Source organism: Neophocaena asiaeorientalis, unplaced genomic scaffold (assembly GCF_003031525.2).
Source record: "Neophocaena asiaeorientalis asiaeorientalis breed wild unplaced genomic scaffold, Neophocaena_asiaeorientalis_V1.1 scaffold148, whole genome shotgun sequence".
In the NCBI taxonomy this organism is placed as follows: domain Eukaryota; kingdom Metazoa; phylum Chordata; class Mammalia; order Artiodactyla; family Phocoenidae; genus Neophocaena; species Neophocaena asiaeorientalis.
Genome location: NW_020174050.1, coordinates 2,364,225 through 2,388,865, shown reverse-complemented (window position 1 = coordinate 2,388,865; position 24,641 = coordinate 2,364,225). Strand labels below are relative to the sequence as shown.

The 24,641-nt window shown below is 37.2% G+C and overlaps 1 protein-coding gene across 2 annotated transcripts; it reads right to left on the bottom strand.

Moving 5' to 3' along the window:
* Positions 1 to 1,929: 1,929 nt before the first annotated feature.
* AFM (afamin) lies at positions 1,930 to 23,040 on the bottom strand. 2 transcript variants are annotated; one of them, XM_024754165.1, is made up of 15 exons: positions 22,927 to 23,040; positions 20,721 to 20,769; positions 20,279 to 20,411; positions 18,226 to 18,437; positions 17,292 to 17,424; positions 16,592 to 16,689; positions 15,678 to 15,807; positions 13,146 to 13,360; positions 9,956 to 10,088; positions 7,738 to 7,835; positions 6,579 to 6,711; positions 5,616 to 5,839; positions 4,677 to 4,809; positions 2,774 to 2,835; positions 1,930 to 2,080 (listed from the first exon to the last, which is right to left on the bottom strand). In XM_024754165.1, the coding sequence occupies exons 1-14, from the start codon at positions 23,009 to 23,011 to the stop codon at positions 2,800 to 2,802; spliced, it is 1,812 nt and encodes a 603-aa protein (XP_024609933.1). In that variant the 5' UTR covers positions 23,012 to 23,040; the 3' UTR covers positions 1,930 to 2,080; positions 2,774 to 2,799. The 2 variants fall into 2 exon arrangements, with proteins under 2 accessions (XP_024609933.1, XP_024609932.1); XM_024754164.1 differs by lacking the exons at positions 1,930 to 2,080; positions 2,774 to 2,835 and having other exon boundaries at positions 4,602 to 4,809; positions 22,927 to 23,011.
* Positions 23,041 to 24,641: the final 1,601 nt, after the last annotated feature.

The window sequence follows — 24,641 nt, the reverse complement described above, 5'->3', positions numbered from 1 at the left end:
AGGAAACCTAATTCTAGTCCAAGTCATAGAAACAGAGTTAGAAAGATCAAGGCTGGATCCCTGGATCCCACCAAAAACCTGGGTGGTGATGGCTCACGCACCTTCAGTCTTGGCCCTCATTATAGCACCCGAGGCTGATCACATTTCCAAAACTCTCTATACTAGAAAAGTCTTCCTGCATCGAGTGAGTCCAGGTATGTTCTATTCATTGGTATGGATTCTGTCTGAGCAATAGAGTAAGTGTGACTTGCCCTTTTTCCAAATCCTCTCTTCTCCAGGAAAAACACGACTTCTGAATAAAACATTCCTCTCCTTCCTTTCTTCACATCACACGGGTTACCCGCCTTCTATCAGTGTGTTCTCTGGCACATCAGTGGAGAGAGTTGCAGGGCAATTTCCTCTGTGATAATACAGTCTTGTGATGGCAGAGTTTCCTGAGTCTCTGGTTTCATATCTGCTGCTCTTAAGATAGCACTGGACACATAGCAGAATCCACTACTAGGTACAAAATTGAATTAGCAAACTATGCTCTGTTTCACTTCTGTTTGATGAACTTATTATTATTTAAGTAAAAATTTCTTCCTTATTATCCTTGTTAATAAACAAGAGTGCTTGGAAAAATGGTAAAAGGACAAAATAACTTCATGAATTAAACACCTATTATCGGCTGGGCATTGTATTGGATACTTTATATAGTAATTTAATACATTTCTCTAAAGCCTTTGTGACGTGGGGATTATTCTTTCACCCTACACCAAGAAATGGGAGTCTTAAATCGTAAGGTTCTTGTGTCTGAGGCCATACAGCAAGTTACTGGCAGAAGGAATATAATCCCCCTGCTCCCCGCCCGCCTGCATCTTCAGCTTAGACTGAGTGCGGGTGCTATGTGCTCCCACAGCAGCGGCTGTTTCCATCCTGCACCTATGACACTCTATGCGATTGCTTACTATCCTTCTCCCTGCCCAGCAGGACTTAAGAACCATGTTTAATTGCCTCATACTTGCATCCACAATGTCTGACACACCGTAGGATCGAATAAATATTTGTTGATAAATGAATGAGAATCCCAAACACTATGCTCTAAATGTTAAACCAAAAGAACTCTGAATATTTTCATGTGTTATCTGTTTGATGGTCATAATCTTTCATTTCAGACACTGAAATACTAAAAACCTTAAAAGTTTAGAGAACAGCCAGGATCATCAAGCCATGATCCCATGACCAACCTTCATTTCCTGGCTTCCCAGTTCCTACCACTCCCTCTCCTTAGACGTCACTGCCAAGCTTACAGCTCCAGCATAATAGCAATTTTGGTGTGGAGTGGGGATGCAGGGAGAAAAGAGTCACTGTCACAGATGCCTTGGGCACTTTTCCCCTTCTCTGAATAACAGATTTTATAAGACACCCACAACACGGCCATACACAGGCAGTGTGTACAGTGGCTAAGAATATTCTTCTGAAATTAGAGGGCTCAAATTCAAACCTTGGTTCTGGCAATACTAGTCATATGACATTGAACAGATTTGTTTATATCCCCAAGCCCCAGGTTCCCTATCTGTAAAATGGGAATAAAAAAGGTTTACTTGATAGAGTTGTTACAGTTAAATGAGGTAATGCATTAGAAGTACCTCCAACAATGTTTTTGCTTTGAAAACATTCAATCCCAGCTAGTAATAACAGTAGTAGCAGTAATAGTAGTAGTAGTAGTAAAGGTCATGCTGCATGCCCACAACTCCCCATTTTCTTCCCAGTAGCATCAAGAACAGAATCTGTGAGGATTCTGCCCTCACAATTGCTATTTCAGAGTCCTGTCTTCCATAAAGTAGTAGATTTAACCAATGAGCCAAAGATCCTGATGGAATGAATGACTCTTGATTGTTTAATTTGGTTAACAAGTTGACACATGACAATTAGTCTTTGAGAAATAACTTTATAATGTTGTTGTTTATTGCTTGCTGCAATAACATGATCTCAGATAATGATTACAGAAGAATCTTTTTACTGTGTTCTCAGAAAACGAAATTCACCACGGGACAGATAGGAAGCAGGTATGTTGGTCTTCCTCTCTTTTCTCTGAAACCTGGAAAGAAAAATAGAATCTTGTGCAGCAAAAGAATATGAAATGTTATAACTTGAGTGATGGAAATTCATGTATATAAAAAAAACTGTTAGTGGTAACTATGTTTTGCCTTTCATAGATCCAAACCCACTCCCTGTGGAGGTCCCGGTCTCTCTTCCTGGACACTGAACATCCTTGCTATATCTACTCAACATTTTGTTCCTAAAGTTTGTGAATTTGTCTTACACAAACTGCAGGGAAGAAGAGATCCTTTATACACATTTTTGAAATCCCTAACATATCACTTTTCTTTTATGTAAATACTGAAGCAAGAGACTCTTAGAGCAGCTTTACTGAGGCCTGTCTGCCCATCCCAACCCCCTGCTCTCCCTGTCAACATTCATAGATTCTGTTGCCTTTCCTTCCTGGTCCAGACATCTGACTGTAGTAGCAGAAGGGCAGAAGAGTGGATACCTTTAGGTATTCAGAAAACTGCTGGGACAGTAAGAGTGTGCTAGCACAAATGCAGCTGTGCCATCCCGTAAGGAGTGAATGATACTCAGAGAAACATTACAGGACAAGTACTGGGGTCTGTTAGGTGTAAGGCATGGGGGATGAGCCAGAAATTGACACTGAAGCATGAGAAGGGAAAAGCCAAAACGACCAAATAAGTTACCAATACATTTAGCCTTTGATTGAGATACAAGTTATTACCTTTGGTGAATTTTACTTGATGTTTTTCAAGCAACCTGACTTTTGGCTGACAATTTTGGACCCTGAGAGAGAAAAAAAAAGAGAAATAAAAGCACATAGGAAGACTTCTAAGAAACCTCCATACTGTTTTCCACTGTGGTTGCACCAATTTACATTCCCACCAACAGTGTATGAGGGTTTCCAAAAACTGAAAATAGAACCACCATACAACCCAGTGATGCTATTCCTGGACATGTGTCCAAAAAAAGAAGCACTAATTTGAAAAGATACATGCACCCCAATGTTCATTCATATCAGCATTATTTACAATTGCCAAGATACGGAAACAACCTAAGTGTCCATCGACAGATGAATGGATAAAGAAGATGTGGCCCATATATACAATACAATACTACTCAGAGATTAAAAAAAAGAATGAAATTTTGCCATTTGCAACAATAAGAATGGACTTGGAAGGCATTATGCTTAGTGAAATACGTCAGACAAAGACAAATACTGTATGATATACGCATATGTGAAATCTAAAACATACAACAAACTAGTGAATATAACAAAAAAGAAGCAGACTCACAGATATAGAGAACAAATTAGTGGTTACCTATAGGGAGAGGGAAGCGGGGAGGGGAAATATAGGGGTAGGGGATTAAGAAGTACAAGCTATTAAGTATAAAATAATCTATAAGGATATATTATACAACATGGGGAATATCGTCAGTATTCCACAATAACTATAAACGGAACATAACTTTTAAAAATTGTGACTCACTATATTATAGACCTGTAACTTATATAATACTGTGCAGCAGCTCTACTCCAATAAAAAAAATGGAAAGAAAAATTTAAGACATTATTATTTGAATTTAGAGAAGCATATTGTCTTGAGCTTTGTAAAGAAAAGTTAAACCACTCCCGTGTTGTACAGGAGACAATGAACAATTTCTTCTGGTGATCTTGGAAAGAGACACCCCAGCCTTTTACAAACTGCCAGGGAATTCATCTCTCCCTTTATGTGGTCTCAATACATACACTCACCCGGATAAATGCTAAATGACACTAATACCCTCTAATGAAATCAAGCATGTTTTTCAAAAAACTAGTAGTTTGTGCCAAAAAAAATTCCCAGATTAAGCACTCACTCAGAAAAACAGAGGGCTCTCAACCAGAATGAAAGCTGTGTGTGTGTGTGTGTGTGTATGCCTGTGAGTGTGCAGGAAGCATGTGAGTGTGAACAAAGTACATGTGTGTGCACGAGTTGTGAGTCTGGAGGGGAGTGGGTGTCACTAGGAAAGAAACAGTGAGCAAGGTACTTCCAAGGAGCATCCACTGGGGCTGACACTCACAGGTGCCTGAGGCTCCTGGAACACGAACCAGCAGGGGACACATCTCCTCTCATCTTCTCTGCCACCTCCTCACTTCACACACAGGTATTCTCTAGCAGGGGATGTTGGGACAAAGGCCAGGAAGGTGACACAGCCACCCCCTGAAAGACCTCATCACTTCCTGATGTCCTTCCTGTTCCCCTCTCTTTGAGACTGATATGATCTCCTTTGCAAGTCAGATTAACTATTTATTAACCAACTGGATGGTATAATTCAAGGATAATTATTACCATCCTCATTTAAAGAAGGTGAGCCGCAGTTCAGATTAAGTGACATGACCACGACTGCCAGCATAGAACCTATGATTTCCTGATGCCTTTTCTTACACCATGTCGTCACCAAGGAGATGGTGCCAAAACCCTGTCAGAGAGACGTCTGCATATTTAGTTGTGTAGCGACTGTGCTCTCAGGCCTCAGCCTGGGAGACATTGCAGGGAGGAAGGGGGGTCCTAAGGGGAGTTCTGGTTTCTTTTGTTTGACCAGGAATACCAGTTGGATTTCAGGGGGAAAAGAGCTGGAAGTACCTCCTCCTTGAAGCAGGCTTCAGGCCCCTGGGCCTGGCAGCACTTCTTCACCACATTCGTGAAATTCACCAGCAATGACTGCAGCTCCACCCTTGTAAGTTCAGGCTTCAGTTTCACTAAGTTGACAAGAAACCTGTGACCCAGTGAGTCAAACAGAATTAATTAACGATTTCTTTCTGCAGCCCTCTTCTCCAAAAGGCTAGTTATAGAATCATATGTCTTAGGAATCTCCATTTGGGTGAATGTAAAAAGTTAAAATATTCCACTTTTGAAAGGATGTCCTGAAACTTTCCTGTTAAACACATGAGATGGATTCCATTATAACAATCTTTGGAGAGCTATGTAATCATGGATGAAATTGTATAAAATATGGGAACATATAGTAAGTCTTCAATATGCACAATATTGTAGACTATGTGACTACATTTGATGTCTCTAGAAAATTCATGTCCAAAGCAACATCTATTCCCCCTCCCTCAATAACTGAATTCTGTTTCCACTCCACTTGATACAGACACTGCTTAATCTAAAAAAAAAGAAAAACGATCTGATTCCTTGGCATTTGTAGCATTGCCTGAGAAAGCAAAAGCAAAATTCCTGTTCCTTTTGGGCCTCTCTTATCTGCAAACATTAAGAGAGATTCTCAGAGCAAACATCTATGACATGCTCTCAAGAAAATCTGATTCATTATGACCCTTCTAGGAGCATTTTTATGGCTACTCTCACCCACCTTTCCAAATCACAGTCTTTTGGACCCTCCAAGGCTCTAGCAAAGGAAAAGACTAGCTAGGTTTTAGCTTACAATTGGGCAGATTGGACAGTGTGACAGAAAGAACAGGATTATAACACCAAAAATCACATATCCATTACAATAAAACTTCTCATTAATACATGCTATGTCTTCCGGCTGAAGAGGTGAACAGTGGAGAATGTCTGTACCTGTCTTTCTTTCTCTGGAGCTCCTCATTATGAGCCTGACACAAGTCTGTGTGAAAGGTAAATAAACCTTGAGAGGTAGATGGAGGCACATACGTCTTATCGGCTTCCAAGCCCTCAAAGCAGGACCTTCTGAAGGCAAAGTTTGTTTTACAACAGTGGTCCACAGCAGGGTTGATACTTCGATTTTCATTTATTCCACATAACTCTCCAAGAACTAAGTCCACCTATACCAATGAAAGTTGCAATGGAGTTTTGAAATACAGCTAGATGAATTGTTAGTTTGTGCTAGTATCACTGTCAACTTAGAAAAACTCATGCACTTGTAACATGAAACGACGTGCAAAGAAAAGTAGAGGCTGGTGTCCTAAATGACATTATAACAAAAATGCAAGCCATAGCAATTTAAATGTCTAGAGATTAATTCTTGTTAACATATATACAAATTTGTGATTTTGAGCAGAGAGCTGCAAACAGCCAACTGAAAATGGCATTAGGACACTGTGGCCCTTAGTTTTAGTCCCCTTCTGGGATGTCCCCCACGTACTGTCCACCCCAGACCTAAAAAGGTGCACCTAACCCGAACTGGGCTGGAAACAGCAATTCTCTTACTGACCTGGTGGGACAAGAGAGAGAATCTATCCCATTACTTAAGATTATGAAACTTTCTCTATCATTCTGAAATAATTCTATGATTCCAAGTGGTTTGCTCTAACAAATGGCTTCTAATATAAATAAGAAGTAATAAAGATGATTTGGAGAACCCCAAGCAAATATTTAAGACTTCTCTTTTGCTTCTCAGGATTTTGACACAGTAAGCCAAAAATAAAACTTGACCTTCCTTGCTTAACAATCTTGAAAACAATGAAGAGAGGAAGACGGATAATCACTATAAATGAATGAGTGCAAAAGCATCCTTTTTTTTTTTTTCTTTTAGGAATAGTCAGGCACATGGGCCAGGCTCACCAAATTATCAACGCAGGCAAACTCTTCACTCAGTGTACAGCAGGTGGTCAAAGCTGTCACCATTTCCTTGCCAAGAAAGGTCAGTTCTTCAGTGGAGAGCTGGGGGGCTAGTTTTGTGAGATTGATGAGGTAGCTGAAAGAACATTTGTCTGTTTGTTCTGAACAAAAGCAGGTACCCATTTTCCCTTGTCTAGCCCCCTGAAGCCCCAACCCTGCCAGGCTAGGGACAACCAACATAAGGGCAACATGAAGCTCAGCTCTCTCATAAAGTGGTAGACAACAGTCTCTTCACTTCCTGTTTTCCTGCACCCTGCCTCCTAGATCGCTGTATTTCGGTTTCCTTCTAATTTCATGATAATTCAGAAACTCTCAGATTTGCCCATCCTTCTTCACCTGTGAGTATAGGAGCTCCTTGGTAGAAAATATCTTAGTTAGTTTGTAAAATCCTGCTTGAGATCCCTTGAGCAGTTAATAAATATTTCAAAGGGAAAATTTAATAGATACATGTTGGAAAAGGATAATCTGAGATGGAGGAAACAAAGATATTTAATGGGCTGAGTTTTCAGATAACAGCCCAATTGCAGAAATAGTGAAAATATATTTTTTAAACTGTGTTTTGTTGTGACTTGAAGATGTTTGGTTTCAACACACAATACATTAGCATGGTAATTAATTAAGAAAATCCAGAACAAACTTCATATTATTCATGAATGCTCACAAGAATACTTAAAAATGAATAGTAAAGTGTTAAGTAAATCCAGAATTATTTTTTTTTAACTCAATAAGAATTATTTCCTTAAATAATTCTTCCTTGGGAAATTATAACAACGTGAAGTTTTCTCCATCCCACCCCACACCCCTGAAACAGGGTAAAATCCAGAAATTCTGGGCTGGGAGTGAGAAAGGTAGTCCAAACAAAAACTAATGCATTAGAGAATCAGTTTGTCCAGAATCCTGTATGTCTTCAATTTCTAGCCTCATTTCTGGTAAAGGCTTAATATGACAGCTCAATGTGCCTTCTTGACTTTTGTGTTTTTATTCTTTCCCAGAGTTTATGAACTTGTCATAACTAAAAGACTGAGCTAAGATTTTGACACTTTGTGGCACTCTTTATTTTATCCTGGTCACCATTGTTAACCTACTTGTGCAAACAACTTACTGGTATTTCAAGTCATCCTTCCCCGAAATCTGAAAATGTTCACATTCTCGCTGTACTATCTTGAGGCTTTTCTCAGTTGTCTCATTGAATTTGTTTTCCTGAAAATACGAACAATCATGTTTATGAACATTTTATCTAAAATTTAATCATAAGCTTCAAGTCAACTTGTCTAATTGCTCCTTTAATTTATATAGCATTTTCAAACTCTAATTATCATACACTACTCATTAAATTGAGGGTAGTTTTTATATATGTAAGAATTTGAATTTTTTAATTTATAGATATAGTTTTTGCTAAATTTGAAAGCTCAAATTTTTCATTATCATTACCTTGTAGAGGGATCATTACCTTATAGAGCTTTCCCGTCTGCAAAGTGAAATTCAAATCTGATGTTGACAATGATCATATTTTTTTTTTTAGAAAGAGGTGACAAGCTGTTTATTTTTTTTATGTAGGTATGTATTTATTTTGTTATTTATTTTGGCTGCGTCACGGCATGTGGGATCTTAGTCCCCCGATCAGGGATCGAACCCGTGTTCCCTGCAGTGGAAGCCCGAGTCCTAACCACTGGACCACCAGGGAATTCCCAGACAATGATCATATTGATTCTCACTTTGAAGTGGTCAGAGAAGTTATCTGGCCCTATGAAGTCAAGCGGCTTGCCTAGAATCACCCAGTGAATAAGTATTGCTACATAACATTTTTAATCACATGTATCTTTTTTATATCTTCTTTTTCATCACTTAGAACTGGAACTTAAAACCTCCAATAATTGTCCTCAAATATTTGACAAACTCTCTCTCACGCGGCATAAAATTGGACATCTACTAAGTGACCACTAGAGAGAAAACTACACACCAGTGGATGAATGCTGTGGGACGAATTGTGTCTCCATATAATAAAGAGAATTTTCTAACACTATGATTCATTTAAGGATCAGGAACAGACCTCCTTGTTAGGGACAGCAGTAGAGCTGGATAAAACTTAAGTCTTCTTACTTCTTGCTCAAAGATGAATGGGTGTAAACTGGCATTTTTGGCAAGTGGAGGTAATTTTTTAAGTAAAGCAAAAGCAACACTTATCAAATGAATGAGAAACAAATCGAACATGACAAATAATTAATTTCTATAATACACAAAATGTGCATATGAACTGATATTAAAAAATGCTAATTTCAACAGGAAAATGGGTAAAAGACGTGAACAAATTGTCCACAGGAAATTTATAACTACAGTAGCTAAAATCATATGGGAAAAGTTTAACTTCATTAAAAAATTAATTAAAATTTTAAAACATGCTCATTATTTAACAAAGTTAATTTCTATGTGCAATGTTGGTGAAGGTGGAGGTAAGATGAGCATTTTCAAGCACTGTTATAGGACTATATGCTGCTAATAACTTTCTAGATAGTAACCTGGCCGTTTGTATCAAATATTTTTTATTTTAAAGTCTATATAATTTGACTTAATAATTTTCCTTCTGATAATCTGTCTAAAGAAAATAACCATAAATATTAATAATGATGAATGGAATGAGATACTTAGGGTCACTTATAAATAAAATTTTTTAAAAGTTAAATCAATGTCCAAAATGTCAAACGTACAGTATGAGAGCATTTAAATCAATTATTATGATGGAATACCATCATGTAAAATAAATACATTTTTTTAAAGTCTGTTTAATAACATAAAATGTTTTTTATGCCAATAAATAAAAACAGATCCAAAAATTTCTTAAGAAAGTATTATTCCAATCTTATTTTTAAACACACATATAAATGTATTCATATATGCATAGAAAAGATGAAAAAATGTTAATTATAGCTATTTCTTGGTGACAGAATCAGAAAATTTTTATTTTTTTCTTTGTAAATTTTGATACTTTCCTAATCATCTTTAATAATCATTTATTATTTTTACTATAACAAAAAATTGAATTGGCCCAAGAAACTACAGAGTACATAAATAACAATATAAATGTTTAATGGGAAGAATTTTTTGCATCAACACACAGGATTTGAAGTTCAAAACATTATGAGTAACCCAAACCAATGATGTTGGTCTTCCCTAGGATCAACTTACACTGAATTTAAGGTAGACTCAGATTTGTCAATCACATTTTCCACCTTCTGAACCAGAGTGAAACTTTGATAGTTTTTAAATGTTTGTTGTTTTATTTTGTTTATTTAATTCTCTGAGCCTACTAGGATGGAACTTACCGCATGTCTGTAACAGTCTGGAGGGTTTTTCATGTTGCAACACTCTCTCAGGAGATCCTCATACACTCCAGCAATTCTTAACAACTCTGGTGTGGACAGTTCTGGATGTCTCCTTGAGTATTGATAAAGAAACCTGCGATGTGTAAAATATTTTGTATATTAGAACTTCGAGAAAGAACAAAACACCAAATCCTGCTATCTTTTACTCTAGAGAGATCTTCTAACACTGAGTCTGTCTGCATATGCTAAGTTCCTCCTCTGGTTTGGTCAGGGAATGATTTAAGAGGACATTTTGACAACAGGAGATCATTTTACAAAGGTTCTCTTCCATATTATGTTTTAAACTAACAATCCTTTTACTTGGAGGGATAGAATGATTAAAGGTATTTAGCATTCATTGTTAGAATGATTTAACCCATAAAGCATCAGAAATAGTAGATCATGCCACCAATACTTTAGAAAATACATATCGAGTATAATTCTGTTGGAAAATGCATTCAGACCTCCATCTTGAGATGGTGGGAATATGGATTTCTCCCCACTCCCGGTGCCAACTTAGGGAGAGATTGTGGAGCAGCCTTTGCTCATTCCTTCATCCTGTCACTTGTCAAATATGGGAATAATCACTCCTGCCACCCTAAGTCATTGGTGCAGGTTTCCATGGCCTCGGTGAAGTATATGTGGGTGTGATTTGGGGAGAAAGTGAGAAAGGGAGAGAGAAGAGGCTAACACTTATTAAGCCCTTAGTAGGTGCGAGGCACTGGATCAAGCTTTGTGCATAGGAGACCAAGATAGGCTTCCTACCCTTTATAAAACACGTTCTCATTTAACTTCACTTAACCCTCAAGATAAGTACTATATTATAGCTGAGGAAACTAAGTTTCAGACCAGTTAAGCACCTGGCTATTAATGGAAGTATAAAATTTGAACCTAGGTCCCATAGGACGCCTACTTTATTCTTGTTTAAACCAAGTTGACTCTGCTCAAAAGAGAGGTGTTTTCTTTAACTACCTCGACTGTGCTGTTCAGAAACTTCTTCATAAAAATATCTTCTTTATTCATTCAAATTAAGTAAAAATGGTCTATGTTTTGAGAGAGCAATACCTCACAAGAGTTCTCCAAGTCCAAGGGACGTTTTATAATCTCTTTTTGGTTTGCAACCTTTTTCTCTTGATTACTCTTGGTTTTTCTGACATCATCTCTCCTGCTTCCCCACCTGCCTTCTCAATCCCATTTGTGGGATGCATTCCCATATCCTAAAGCAGTGGTGTTTAACCTTCAGAGAATCAAGTGTTCCCCTTAATATCTCATGTAAGCCGTGGACCTTTCTCCAGGAATAAAATTACACCTAAAAACACACCACCAAAATATTGCAAAAAAAAACCCTGGGAGCCGACCCTAGCCTGGCAGATCCACTGAGGTCTTGCATCAAATGTTTGCATCCAGAAAAACCGCACCTGAAACATTTCTGGCTCAGCATGTTCGTTGCTGCTCTATCATTTCTCCCCAGGCTTCAAACACTATTTTAGTTGTCATAGTGATGGTGATGCAGATGATGCAGAGGATGAGGATGAAAATTGCTTCCGTTTAGCAAGCATATATCGGGTACAAGTGAAACACCTTGCATCTATCATTTAGATTAATTTGACTCATGAGAAGCAATAGAGCACAGTGGTTATAAGAGCAGGAGTCTGAAGCCACACTGGTTACGTTTGAATCCTGGCTCCACTACATATTAGTTGTGTGACTTTGTAGCAAGTTACTTAACCTCTGTGCCTCAGTTTCCTTGCCTGTAACATGAGGATAATAAAAGTGTTCTAACCTCAGAAGGTTGTTCTGAAAATTAAATTGGTTAATAGATGAGAAGCGCTGAAAATTTGGTAAGTATTCAATAACCTGTATCTTCAATCCAGACCTCCTTCCAGAATTCCAGGTTCATATATTAAATTATCTCGTGACATTCCCAGTTAATTACCTCACAGGCACCTCAAAGTCAAAGTGGTCAGATTCAAACATATTCTCTTTCCCACAAAACATTCCCCCATACTTCCCATCTCATTGAGTCTGAAAACTACTTACCAACCACCTAAGCCCCAAACTGGGATTCATTCCAGATGAAGTTTCTAAAAAACAAAAGTGATTTTGTCCTTCCTTATTCTTCAGTGAAAACCCTTCAGTGGCATCTCGTTACTTAGCATGCCTGTATGATCTGACCCATCTACCTCTCACTACCCTCCTCTCTCACTGCAGAAACCCTATTCACAACCACATATACACCAAGCAGTTTTACACTTCTATCCATGCTCTACTCCTTCTGTCCAGATTACTAAAATTTCTTCCAGTACCTCCTTCCCATCAAGCCTTTCCAGGGTCCCCAGGGACTTCCTCCCCTGTCCCCACATTACCTATCATCTAGTGCTATCAGAAATTAAAGAGCATTTCTTGCACTCATGTATTTATGAGTCTATGTCTTCTCACATCACACTTCTTATTGATGAAAGCTTACTGGGGATAAGAACCCTGCCTAACCTAGTAAAGTCCCTGGATTATATTTTATAACCAAAATATTTGGAATGAACAAATATTCTTATATGAATTTTATATATGATTACCTACAATACAGAGAGGTTAACTTTTGTCCCACTGACTCAACCAGGACTCAAATCTAGTCCTTTTGGCTCCAAGTCAACTAGTCTTCCCCTGAACACCCGGGCAGCTGTGTAGGGGGTGGGATGGCAAGGGAGGACAGAGCATGGCAGGTAAGCCTGCAACTTCTCAGGCCCGACCTCTTAGGGTCTAATCCCTATTCTGCCATATTTTAGCTTTGAAAGTTGAACAAGTTACTTAATTTCTCTGTACCTCAGTTTGCTCATCTGAAAATTGGGAGAAATCACACTTATTTTACATGACTGTATGAGAATTAAAATAAATAATTCATATAAAGTACTTAGCCCATTGTCTGGCACATATCAAGTACTCAATAAATGTTAGCCATCACATCATAACACAGTTGCATTTTCTTAAAATCATGTAAAAAGACTATAATCGATAGCCGTGACTCTTAAAATCAGATGAGACCCAATACTTATGTGATTTAAATGATCCCTATTCCTTCCACCCAAGTTAGCCAAAATAGGTCAAATCCAAAGTTTCTGTTTTCCTGATAAATGTCAATATAGAGTTATGTTACTCGGCCATGAAGTTCTCTTGGTCAGCATCTCGTTCCTCACACACATTTTCGCTTTCAGTAAACTTTGCTTCTCTTAGGGGTAAGTTGTTTGGTCTATCATCTTTATTTGAGTAAATTATGCACTCGCCGCGCTCTGGTATTTTCTTTTCACAGCACTCTTTGATTTTGCTGGAGATGGAATCTTGTTTTGAACAAATATGGCTCATAACCTTGCTCTGTATCAAATAAGAATGGGAAATGACTTTATTTTCACAATATCGTCAGGGCTGGATTTTCCTTCCAAAATCAATGCAAAATCAACCATGTGCATAACATCTGGACTTGTTTCATCAGCTAATTTGATAGATAATTAAATTTTGTATTGATTTAATACAATGAACTTTCATATTAAGGCAAGCTTTATTTCTCAGGATTTTAGATGATATAATTATGAAAAATAGACTCATAAGTTTACATTCATTGTTAAGTATTAATCTTTTAAATACTTTACCCCTACTCCACTGGTGTATCGGCATTTTAAATTCTAAATGCTGTTTCTTTCCCATGAGAGTTTATCTGTACTTTAATGAGGGCCACCAAAGACATGTTACTGTAATATCTATGATCCTAGATTTCTTCTCTTATGTCCTGAAACCACATTGCAAGGTATATAGTAGAAACCCAAGAAATATTTGATAAGTGAATGAAAGAATGGTAAACTAATGAACCACTACAGCAACTACCAGATGAAGGCTTCTCAAACACAAGGAGATATTCTGCTCATTGTTGTCATTTTCCTATAGACATTATTAATCTGAAGCTGTTCAAATTATCAAATAATGTACAAAATAGTAAACCCTACTCTCTCCCCTCTCCCCACTCTCCCTACCCAATTCTGACCTCCATATAAAGTTACGGGAATAAGGGAGAGGGTGAAGCTCTCTTGGTTACACATTAGTTGGATAATTTTTTAAAAGCTAGTCTAGCCTCTAGTCCTCTCTCCAGACGCTCCAGAATTAGACTGTACATTCCTCCTACTCTCTGTCCTAGCGTCTCATGAACTACATTGAGTTCTGTCAAAGCACGAGGCTATTCCAGACTCTCTGACTTTGCTCAAGCTGTTCCCCGGCCTGGAATCTTCTCCTGGGGAACACCGAGGATAAAGAATGAGATGAAGCTCTAGGCTGAGGTGAGAAATGGAAAGGAGGCTGGCACCATGTTTCCAGCAAACCGCCTAGAACCAGGGAGCCTGTCTTTGCAAACATATATACATTTCCCCTAAGGCCATCATCGTTCGAGGCAACACATCTCTTATTGTCTGAGAATTAATTTCTATTTTGAATAAATTGCGATTCTATTCCTCTTATTTCTACATAAAACCATCAAAGAAAAGGATATTAAGAATATAATATGATCCCTTAGTCTCAGCTCCAAACTTCAGGGAAAAATCTTCAATTATATCTTTTCAGTACATTAAATTTAATATTATAAAACCAACATCCCCATAAACAAACAAACAAAAGTAAATAGCGAGTGAGATTGCTTTTCATTGAAATACAGTTAAGGACAAAATAATTCTTGGTGATATCTACTGTCCACTACTTGAAATAAAACGTACATATCTTCATATTCTAAAATTCAAGTTGTCTAATTTACATGACGTTTCCTTGTGAATTTAAAACAGTAAGACTAATTAAAAGTCACTAAGAAAAAACCTAATTTCAACTAAGAAGTCGGGATATTTTTAATGAAATTGTGTTACCCTCGTATGCATAAACAACTTCAACTATGTCAACAATATATTTACCAGTATATGTCATTAGAGAATCACTTTAAAGACTAGAGTAAGAGTTATTTTAAATTAACATATTTACTTATCTGGAAAGACTGTTCCTAAATAGCCTGAAGAAACTCAGACAAAGCAGCTCTTAAAAACATAAAGATGAATCATTTTCTGAGCTTTACTGTTAATCTCTAATATAGCTAAAGAGTATTTGCAATATTAAAGAAAACTTTAGTCTGGCCTAAATTAATGTCCACAAATTCTAAATTCCTGGAGTTTATGTCATGTGCATTTAGCCATATAAAACAGAATCTGCTGAGTAACCTAAAAACAATCCCATGTATAAAAAGCTCCAAAGTTTTATTTGGTCTTATTTGTTAACATTTTTTATTTTATGTTATTATTTAATAATTTATTTCTTGTTGAAGTATAGGTGATTTACAATGTTGTATTAGTTTCAGGTGTACAGCAAAGTGATTCAGTTATATATATAACTGAATATATATGTATATAAAAGAATATATATATTCTTTTTTCAGATTCTTTTCCATCATAGGCTATTACAAGATATTGAATATAGTTCCCTGTGCTATACAGGAGGTCCTTGTTGTTTATCTAGTTTATATATAGTAGTGTTATCTGTTAATCCCAACCGATTTATCAACATTCTGATTTTATTGTGGTGAGTAGCCAAACATTAGGGCAACTTCAAAATAAAAAATAGCCACCCCCAAAATCACTATTTTTACTTGGTTTTATAGAATATTTACCCTGCCATGGATGCACTGCACAACATCCCCTTCACAGCATCCATCATATTTGGAAGAAACATCTTCTAGGAGGGAGATAAGTTCCTTAAATTCAATCTTGGGGAATTTTTGACTAAGTACAGCAATGTTTCTGGAAATAGAATTGATAAACCACTAAAACAACTTGAACAGCAAGTAAGGCAAGAGGGAGCTCTTTGCTAATACAGTACAAATAGCTGCAGTAGGCATGTAGTACCCTTGTTTTTTTCACTGATGGCTTTACCAATGTTTATACATTGCATGGCCCACATGATCATTTTGAAAATCCTAGGTTGATATTTTGAGTCCTAGATCAGGACTGGGGGGAAAAGGGCCTGAGAGATGTGCCCTCTTCCATAATTGTTATAGCAAAACACTTCTTTTAAGGACCACCATTTCTTGTTGTAAGCCCATGGCTGGTATAGGTTATTCATCACAGAATTCTTTCCTGCTGACCTATTTGAAATCTCAGAATTTTTCACAAAACATTGCACTAGCATCATTGCTAGTAGGCTAGGGTAAGCATGTAAAATAAAATTTATCCCTAGAGTGTAGTCTCCTAGTCATTAAAGTCAAAGATGGATGGATAAGTCATGTCTAAAGCACTTGAAGGTTTTAAAACTCAGGTTCAGAACTCCTGGACCCGCTCAGATTCCCAACTAACCAAAAACTAACTCAGAAGTAGTCCTTTTTCTCTCTGGGGTCTCCCCACCTTGCAGGTCTTCTCTCATCCGGACCTAATGTCCTGGTCTGAGTAATCCACCCAGACTGAGACCCACCTCAAAACCCTTGAGGAATTAGGAAGAGTATAAATAAAAAGTCATCAATGGTTTAACAAAAATGGGACTTAGACAAGAAAATACAAGTAGAAACAAAATACTCATTATAAAACTCACATAGATTTTAAGATTTGCGGTCCAAATTTCATAAGTGCCCCACAGACATTTTTTTGATAAGAAGATAATGCTTTTAAATATTGTATGAAAGTTTCTGCCTGAAGGATAAAGAGAAATTCTGTTGAAGCAAGAGCAAAATCCCACTATTCTCTTATTTCTTAACCACATGTCAACCAAACAATTCCAAACTTTGCTCAGAAACAGAAAATTATGGGGTTTTTATCTCAGGAAATGTACATATCAAAATATAAATTTGTGGCTTATTATAAAGGTGGGGCCAGTCTTCCCAATGACTGAATTATACTTGATGGGAAGATGAGTGGTGAAGAGTGCTGTGAGCTAGTCCATCTCTACCAGGATGATTCAGTTTTATGGGTAGTCAAAAGAGGACTTGTCCAAGATAGAAGATAAAATGTCATTTTTACCCTGGTTATTTACTCACTAGCATTTCCTTCCAATTCACAAGGAAGACAAAGCCAGAAGAGAAACCCTAGAAATGGGCAATTGTCTTTCAAGGGTCTCAAGTAATAAGAAATTTAAATCAGTAGCAGGTGGCCAGTGGGTTGAAAAACCAGTGAAAGTGGCAAGAGAATAGTTTTTAAATGGTAAACAACTCTTTTGCTATAATTTAATTTTAAGTAAAGATCTACAGTTTGGGATGAATCCTCGTCCTTTTAAGAAAACAAATGTTAGTACCCACCTTTGTTCGAAAGCAGTTAGCTTTTTCTTGTTCTTCACAGCATGTTTTAGTCATCTCCTCAAAACGAGCAGCAGCAGTAAGAAGTGTAGGGGCAAAAACAAAGGGGTTCCTTCTGGAAACTTCGTAGATATAACTACAAAAGAAAAAAGGAAGGAAGGAGGGAAAGAAAAAAACAAGAAGGTAATGAATAAATGGTAGACAAGGGAAGGAAAAGAGAAGATTTAAAAAGACAAGAAGAACAAGTTGTGAAAGTAAAGGTGAGAGGAAGAAGGATTTCCCATTACTGAAGGCTTCAATGGAAGGCAGCGTTATCGAGTCTCCAATAAAAGTTGTGTCACTGAAGTTGCCAGCTCCCAGAGAAGAATGATGATTGCCATTCTAATCATGAACACGGGGCTCTGGCTATTCTTTTTCTTCTCCTATCATGCCAGATGGTCAGCATCTCTCCTTTTCAGGTTCAAAGAACAGCTACCTATACACACTCCATCCAAGATTCGGAGATCATAATCACTTATGTTCAAACAAGCTTTGTGGGTTAAGCTTTCCAGAAAATGTCTCTGCTTCTACAACTACTACACTACTGAAAACAGATTTTTGCTAAACATCCATTAATGTAATGTTTACCCTTAGTAAAAGCTATAACTCTCCATTGAAAGACTATATTATTTCCTCCAGTAGAACTTTGGTGCCATGCACACCCTTCAGTTCTGGGGCTCATCCCATTAGAAAATACACATCACAATGAAAGGATCTTGAAATCAGGTTTCATATCTTATTCATCTCCTCAGCAATGACCACAGAATCTGACACACAAGTGCATGTTGAATGAACTAAATGATCAAGAAACCCAGCTATGTTCTTTTGGAAGAGATATTGGATTTAGCCTAAGAATAATTCTTCAATTAAATCATTTTTCTACTAAAATTAAACTTACTTGTTTAGAAAAGATTCTCTGTTATTTTTATAAGTCTGGCATTTCTCTTCAGGATCCAGAGTAGGGAGAGGAGGCAAAAATCCTACATCAGCTTTCTTATTATGGAGGAAACAATGTTTTCTTTCAAAGTCAGCCTTATGGCAGCAGTGTGAAAAATTATGCTTTTGTGGCAGTCCCTCCATAGTACATATATTTTCCAGTAAAACATCATTCTGGACAACAGAAAAATAAAAGACATTTTTTTTCATTATGACATTTTTCAACCTTCTGAGATGACACAATGGAGACAATAAGTGGTGAGCGTCACCCTTTGCAAAAGAGATTCCCAAATTTTCCCAATATTACCAGCAGAGCATCTTTACCCACACCCTTGACAACCATCCCACACTTTGGGAAGTTTTCTCTATCTTATCCTGAGGCCCTTCAACCTCTTCCTATTTCTCTACTACCTACATTTCTCTTACATAGTGGCTTTTTTCCTTCTCTTCCAAGGTCACATGGCCAGAGTGTAATGTGTTGGTGAAGTATTTAGTGGTAATGTTTAGTAATAGTCTTCTAGAGATGCAGATGGTGACTCTATCGGGAGGAGGCCAAGAAAAGAGGGTGTGACAGTAGAGTACATATTGAGAGAGGCAGGTAAGGAAAGTACCTCTACTTTGCCAGGCTATTTCCTGTCTTCCTGCCTGTATACTTACGGCGTGGACTGCAAGCTCATAACCAAGTCCTCCTGGGCATCATTACACAGAATTGCATCTCCTAGGAAAGTGCCTTACCCTAAATACTAAAGTCAGGCAAAATAAAAATGAGGGGCCCAGGGACATCCCTGGTGGCACAGTGGTTAAGAATCTGCCTGCCAATGCAGGGGACACAGGTTCCATCCCTGGTCTGGGAAGATCCCACATGCCACGGAGCAACTAAGTCCGTGTGCCACAACTACTGAAGACCACACGCCTAGAGCCCATGCTCTGCAAAAAGAGAAGCCACAGCAATGAGAAGCCCACGCACCGCAATGAAGAGTAGCCCCCACTCGCTGCAACTAGAGAAAGGCCACGTGCAGCAAAGAAGACCCAACACAGCCAAAATAATTAATTAATTAATTAATTAATTAATTTAAAAATGAGGGGCCCAGATTTCTCCTTCCTGACACCAAGAGGTGATGCTTTTAGGAATCTAAGATCTGTATTACTCACCTCCCTCACCATGATTTCTGCTATGAGCAGTTCCTATATTAATTGTTTCTCTGGGTTATAGATAAAATTAAAATACGTATTTTGAACAGAGACTCTCATTCTGCCCCAAAACCACATTTGAGTGGCGATTTAGTAGAGATGGCAGAAAATAGCACTCCTCAGGCCCCTGTACGTTTCAGCTTTTTTAGTGTCCTTCTGGAGACATAAGCTTTTGGCCACTATGTTGGTACATCGAACTAACTCTTCCTTATTCCCAAGTTGGCTTCAAGGTCCAAATTCATTCAGGTGGAGGAAGAATTCATTATTGGAATCTTGTAATGAGACTAGCCAGATACTCATTGTTGTGGGTTGAAAAATGTCCCCCCAAAAGTTATGTTCAATTCCTAATTGTGTATGGGACATTGCGTATGGGACCTTATTTGAAAATAGGGTCTCAGCAGATGGAACCAAGTTATTGAGAGGGTCTTATCCAACGTGACTGCTGTCCTTATAAGGCGAGGAGAAGAGACTCAGAGAGAAGATGGCCATGTGATGACAGGGGCAGAGATTGGAGTGAGGTAATTATAAGTCAAATAATGCCGAGGATTGCTGGTTATCACAAGAAGTTAAGAGAAAAGCATTCAACAGATTCTCCCCTAGAGCCTCTGCAGGGAGCGCACCCTACAACACCTCGATTTTAGGCATCTGGCCTCCAGAATTGTAAGAGAATAAATTTCTGGTTTTTTTTTTAAAAAAAGTTTTTTTAATCAAAAAATAAAAGTGAGGGCCATAGAGCATCTCTCTTTTTATATTTCCAAGGCAAAAATTCTCTCAGTGTTGACCAATAAGCTTGTTTGTTTAGGAAATGCAAACAATTTACTTACAGCTAATTTTGAACACTCTGGGAGTGTCATGTCAGCCAAGCATTTATCTCTGTATTCTGTCATGGCTTTTACCAACATTTCTACTTCTTCAAAGGATGCCTCCTGAATATATTGAGCAAATGCAATGATGGTGCTGCAACAGTCCACACAGAGTACACAATGATGACCTGCAGAATTTCGATTTATGTCCAACCAAAAACTCATAGGAACACCCACTTGCAGACTAACCTCAGGAAATTATCAAAGTGTGAAGGTTATAACTTTTACAACTTCTTGACAATTCAATTGCCTCATCTGAATTTTATGATTAACACTGTATTTATTTTTTGATATGGTTTATATTTATTTACATTACTTTTGAGAAGCGTTAATATTTCTGGAAGATACCAGATAAGCTTATAGTAAACACCATCGTCATCAAAATGAGTTTAGAGAAACTCACATATATCCAATATTATCCTCTATAAATTTCTGGGTGATACTGACATCATCTGAAAAGCAAAGATATTCAGGTTATTATATATCCTGGTATTTTAACATTTTCCCAATAAATAACTATATGTGGTAAATTTATAAAGTATAAAATAGATAACTGATGGTAGAAAATAATTTTGGCCTATTTAACATGAAGAAGAGACATCATATGAACCAAATATTAGATCTTAATCACAGTTGATTATGTGCTCAAAAAATATTCATTAAGTTGAATTGACTTGAATTTATCTCACACTGACCAAACTTTAGATTTACTATTGATGGCTCCCCAGCCACAAGTGTCAGATACAAGCATCATTTCCCCACTGAGTGTCATGTATGACTAAAAAAGTAGTATGTGGGTTCGTTGTTAAGTGATATAATGCTTCAACTGTGCCCAACAAGAGATACCAGAGCTTGCTGGTAGTAGTAGTAGATTGTAGTGCTAGTCAGACACAGATATTTAAGCGATCTCGGAACTAGTCTAAAATCATTGATTCCCTCCCAGTGAGCATATACGTATCAGAGCACATTTATATTTGTTCACATAGACTATTTCCATGGAGTCCTTACTTTTGCAAAGTACTGTGCTGGATACTATGAGACAATCAATGATGACTAAAACATCTCCCCCTGGACCTTGGGTTCCTAAATACTTTCACAGTGCGGGTGACTCATGAACACGACTATAATACAATGTACAATCTATATGACATTCTAAAGTAATGTGGGTAAGTATATGACAGGAATGCTTTATGATCTCTGGATGAGGAACCAGAAAAGGAATATAGGAGGAGGTGCATAGGAGTTGAGTCTGAAAAAAAAATGTACAAGATTTCAGCTAGCTGAGAAATAAGGAAACTCATATTTCTTTGTGGAGAGAATGATGTGAGTAAAAGCACAAAGGTAAGAAATCCTGGGATGTCTTTGGGGAAAGCCAATTAATCCACTCTGATGAAAAAGTGGGTCATAAAGAAGAATAATGGAACCTAAGATAGAAAGAAACTGGGTCCAGATTATGTATATCTTTCATATAAAGCTGAGGAGTTTGGGCTCCAAATGGAAGCCATGAAGAGCCACTGAAAATGTTTATATAGGATAGTAATATCATCATTTCTATATGCTAAGAAATACCAGGCAGGTAGTGGTATGTCTGATATGTTGGGATCTCCCACAGTACCTGACAAATAGAAAGTGACGAGGACTATTTGTCAACTAGATGGATGGAAGAATGAATGGATGGGGTGGAAAAAAAGGCAAGAAGCCCATTAGGAGACTTTTGCAATTATCCTACTGAGAAATCAGCAGGACATGAATTTTGGTAGGAGTAATGGAAGTGCAAAGGAAAACATGAATGCAAAAGATATTGGAGACAAAAATTAACAGGATTTTTTTTAATAAGTTGTTAGAGGGGCAAAGGATAAGGAAAACTCAAGAATGACTACTCTTCTTCAAGCCTGGTGACTGGGCTCACTAGCAGACACTGTAGGGGGTACCAAATTAAGACACAATCCACGTCTTCAGGGCCATGGCAACACTTACAGCACCTTGGTGCGAGGTACAAAAATATGATCCTTTCAGGCCAGAGAGATTACAAAAAGACACCTCTGAACAGATGAAGTTCAAAGTGTTCCCCCTTTGAGCAGAAGAAATATAAAAGTCACCTTTTCCTCCAGGCTGACACTGCATCAGCCAGGCTTGGGGAATGTACAGGCTTGGGGAGATTTACAAACTGTACAGTTGGAAGAAGCAAGGTCCTGCATACCCTTATGGTGTTTACCACCTAGTTGGGAGATACATTGAACAACCAAAGTTTCCAGAAAAATCTTAACTCATATCTAATGTTCCACTGTTACCATACACTATACACATCTGCAAGAAATACTAATATTTTCAAATCCAAATTATGCCTCCCAGCAACATTTCCTATACTACCATAAGGCCGGTGACCATTTGCTGGGTGTGATAACTGTCTCTGTCTATAGATAGGGTAATATGTTCACCAAAATACAATATCTGGGAAGGTTAGTTCACAATATATGATAAGTATATGTAAACTAGGGAGAAGAAGAAAAAAGCAAGCAAAAAATTAAATTGAAAGAAAACAAAGTTAAAAAAATAGAAATTATCCCAACTTAGTCATTCCTTAGGTGATATACAAGTAAATTTCTTACCTACATCTTGAGGCTTTGTGGGCAGGGTTAAGGATTCAGTCAAAAAGAAAAAGAAAAGAAAACCTGTAAGTTTTAACTGTTTCATTTTTTAAGAAATCACATTCACAAAAGAAAGAAACGTGACTGAGGAAAATCAAGTTTTTATATTATTCTTTGACACTATTAGTAAAAAAGTAACTTGTTTAACCAATTTCTCATATACCTCATATTTGATTTTTATTTGATCACTCTGCAGAATTTTTTGCTAATTATTAACTAGGAAAAAATTATCTCAGTGTTTCACTGGAAAAATCTATTGAGTTAGAAAAAAAGTCCACAGGTTAAGTATGCACAATGCCTAGCCAAATAGACAGCCAAAAAAGAAAAAAATCTTGAAATATTGCAAATGCTAAAAGAGAAAGGGCAAGAATAAATAATTCACCAAAGAGAAACATAACTAGAAGGCCGCTAAATTTTGCTGGTAATCAAAGGAAGTTAAATTTAAAATATATAATTTTTATATACTTGATAGAATTAGAAAAAAGAAAAAATTAAGATCTAATTCTGGTAAACATATAGCAAAACAAGTACCCACAAAATCAAAGCTTCTGAGAAACAAGTTTATAATAAGAATCAATACACTAAAATGTTCATGTTATTTCAACCAATCACTCAAATTCTGGGAATCTATATTAAGAACATGATTCTAAATATGGAAATATTTTTTAGTACATGATATAAAGGAAGAAATCTATTTCTTAATTATGTCTACTAAAAGGACCTGAAAGCAGTAGCAACCAAGTAGCTATTTGGTGTCCTTGGAGCACATTTTGTGTCCACACCTTGGGTATTAAACACTCTTCTCTACTATAAGAATCCTGAGCTTCTTAAAGAAATGACTAATTTCTTTATGGCTGATCCATAAAAACTATAAAATAAGCTGAGAGCACCATGCCAGAAACTAAGGAAATTTTCAAAAACATGTCAAAAGAAGATAGAAACCAATGGGACAATTTGACAGTGAAGTAAATAATGACAAGAATGCATTATAACTCATTAAATTTAGGGGAAAAAAGAATTCATGAATCTATACCAATACTAAATTAAAATAAAAGTCGACAGAGGAAAAGCTCTTCTCTATATAAGAATGCCAACTGACAAATGTCAATAATCATTTGTAACTCTCAGAGTAAAAACTGATTTAAGCCAGTATCATGAATGGATGCTAAAGTCACTGGTGAGAAATTATCAGGCTATGGCATATTTACAGTTTCAAAGTATAACTCCATAGATTACTTATTAATTACCAAGGGGAAAAGACATCTTTACAGATGGATAAGTAAACAGCGGTATAGAGAAAGAGAAGAGGTGGGGAGAGAAAGAGAGAGATACAGGTAGAGATAAAGGTGGAGAGAGGGGGAGAGAGATAGAGACTGAGATTTATGCAACTGGTTTGGTCAGCATCTTTGGTTGCAGCCAGTGAATGTTACTGATCTTGCTGACCTCTAATTGGCCTTTTGTCAGGGTATAAAACCTGTTTCTGGGTATATTTCAACTATTAGATCAGCTGGCTTTTAATTTTCTTCTCAGATATGTTACTTATTACTTCTGATATCCATTTCATGCCTGACAATTGTGGGAGGACAGCTCCAATTCATCCATTTCACAAATCTCATCCCATATCACTGATAAGAATGTGATTTTTTGTGATTATATGAAATAAAATAGCAGTCTGT